This window comes from Scylla paramamosain, unplaced genomic scaffold (genome assembly GCF_035594125.1).
Source record: "Scylla paramamosain isolate STU-SP2022 unplaced genomic scaffold, ASM3559412v1 Contig1, whole genome shotgun sequence".
Classification (NCBI taxonomy): Eukaryota; Metazoa; Arthropoda; class Malacostraca; order Decapoda; family Portunidae; genus Scylla; species Scylla paramamosain.
In genome coordinates, this window is record NW_026973666.1 from 4,380,001 (window position 1) to 4,382,500 (window position 2,500).

The window sequence follows — 2,500 nt, forward strand, 5'->3', positions numbered from 1 at the left end:
TGCAGCTATTGAGGAAGTTGAAGTGACACCATCTAGCACAAACGGGATAGAGCTCGGAGAACTATCCTACCCACAATTCCTTTTCGCCTGCGCAGTTTTCATTAAGTTAGTCACGTTATACGCAGTTGGGATATTGCCAGTTGAGATCAACCTAGGAGACAAATTTGGGTTCGATTATCAGTCGGATTATGAGGATTATAATGGTGCGGATGCGTTCGAAGCAGGGGAGGAGCTGACCAGAAGGAGACACGATGATGAAAAGCCAAGAATGATTCAGGTATGTTTATTTATTTGTTTTTTTTTTTTTGGTTTAATTTGGCTGGTGCTGGTGCTGCTGGTGGTGGTGGTGGTGGTGGTGGTGGTAGCAAAATAGATGGAAAAATATGGTTGTTGTTGTTACTACTACTACTACTACTACTACTACTACTACTACTATTACTACAACAATACGAAAAAACAACAACTTCTCCTCCTCCTCTTCCTCTTCCTCCTCCTCCTACTACAATTACCACCCTTCTTCTCTCTCTCTCTCTCTCTCTCTCTCTCTCTCTCTCTCTCTCTCTCTCTCTCTCTCTCTCTCTCTCTCTCTCTCTCTCTCTCTCTATCCAAGCAACAGACATACAAACACATACACACTCCCCTCTCCCTCTTCCTCATCACCCCTCCCACACACACACACACACACACACACACACACACACACACACACACACACGCAAACCTCTTTCCTTCACCACACGCACACTCAACCATAGAATCTAGGTGACAATGCACATAGAGAGAGAGAGAGAGAGAGAGAGAGAGAGAGAGAGAGAGAGAGAGAGAGAGAGAGAGAGAGAGAGAGAGAGAGAGACTAAATTAAAAGTGACGTTTCTGGCTTTTGGGGGGTTAAAAGGACCTAGGGAGTGGGGGGAGGAGGGGGGAAGGGAATGGGGGGTGGGGGTGGTTGATTGGGGGGGGGGTAGAATTTAGGTACAAATTACGTGAAATTTAGAAAGTTCATTATTTGGGTTTTATTATTATTATTATTTTTTTTTTGTGTGTGTACCTGTGCGTGACTGGCAGAACAGGTGCTTGTTAGTAGTAGTAGTAGTAGTAGTAGTAGTAGTAGTAGTTGTTGTTGTTGTTGTTGTTGTTACTACTACTACTACTACTACTACTACTACTACTACTACTACTTTCATTTAGTAAAGTGCCATTATTACTTTCATTATTACTCTCAATATTCTTTCCTTCCCTTCAATATATTCACTTACTCATTTATTTTATTCATTTATTTATTTATCTATTTTTTTCGTTTCTAATAATCTACTCTCTCTCCCACCACCACCACCACCACCACCACCCAGTCGCCCCTGCCCGGCCTAGCCCTTGACTGTACACTGCAATACACCTGCGAGCTGGACAGGTGGACGGGCAGATCCCACTCCACCATGCCTGAGAAGTTCCTGGCGTACATTTTCAGGTGAGTACGATAATGTTGGTGTACGGTACGATGTTTAATGGAAAAGGTCACGCAGGGAAGCCACAGAACGCTTGACTTCAGATCTTTCTAAAATTTCTGATTGGGGCAGAGCAAACTTGGTATTGTTCAATGCCTCAAAGACTCAATTCCTCCATCTATCAACTCGACACAACCTTCCAGACAACTATCCCCTCTTCTTCAGTGACTCTCAACTGTCCCCCTCTTCTACACTGAACATCCTCGGTCTGTCCTTTACTTATAATCTGAACTGGAAACTTCACATCTCATCTGTAGCTAAAACAGCTCCTGTGAAGTTAGGCGTTCTGAGTCGTCTCCGCCAGTTTTCTCAGCCCCCTCCACCCCCAGCTGCTAACTCTGTGGATGGGCCTTATCCGTCCATGTATGGAGTATGCTTCACGTGTCTGGAGGGTTCCACTCATACTGCTCTGCCAGACAGGGTGGAATCAAAAGCTTTTCGTCCTATCAACTCCTCTCCTCTAACTGACTGTCTTCAGCCTCTCTCTCTCTCCTCTAACTGTCTTCAGCCTCTCTCTCTCTCTCTCTCTCTCTCTCTCTCTCTCTCTCTCTCTCTCTCTCTCTCTCTCTCTAACTGACTGTCTTCAGCCTCTCTCTCTCATCGCCACAATGTTGCATCTCTTGCTATCTTCCACCGCTAGCTATTTTCACGCTAACTGCTCTTCTGATCTTGCTAACTGCATGCCTCCACTCCTCCCGCGGCTTCACTGCACAACCTCTTCTTTCTCTCACCACTATTCTGTCCACCTCCCTAATGCAAGAGTTAACCAGCATTCCCAGTCATTCATCCCTTTCTCTGGTAAACTCTGGAACTCCCTGCCTGCTTCTGTATTTCCACCTTCCTGTGACTCACTCTCTCTATCTCTCTATCTGTCTTTTTCTTCTAAATATTTATCTTGCTTCAATCTTCTATTTACTTTTATTAATCTCCTCCCTCTCTCTCTCCCCTTCCCAGCAACGACAAGGCGGTGTTCAGGAAGCAAGAGGGCGTGACGTACG

The 2,500-nt window shown here is 45.1% G+C and overlaps 1 protein-coding gene across 1 annotated transcript in view; it reads left to right on the plus strand.

The window, feature by feature from the left end:
- Positions 1 to 2,500, plus strand: part of LOC135095635 (uncharacterized) — a 5,075-nt gene that overhangs the window by 1,036 nt on the left and 1,539 nt on the right. The window contains exons 1-3 of the mRNA XM_063996583.1: positions 1 to 277; positions 1,350 to 1,465; positions 2,457 to 2,500. The exon at positions 1 to 277 is cut by the window's left edge and continues 1,036 nt beyond it; the exon at positions 2,457 to 2,500 is cut by the window's right edge and continues 1,539 nt beyond it. Of these exons, the coding sequence (XP_063852653.1) occupies positions 1 to 277; positions 1,350 to 1,465; positions 2,457 to 2,500 (437 nt within the window). The remainder of the gene's footprint in view (positions 278 to 1,349; positions 1,466 to 2,456) is intronic.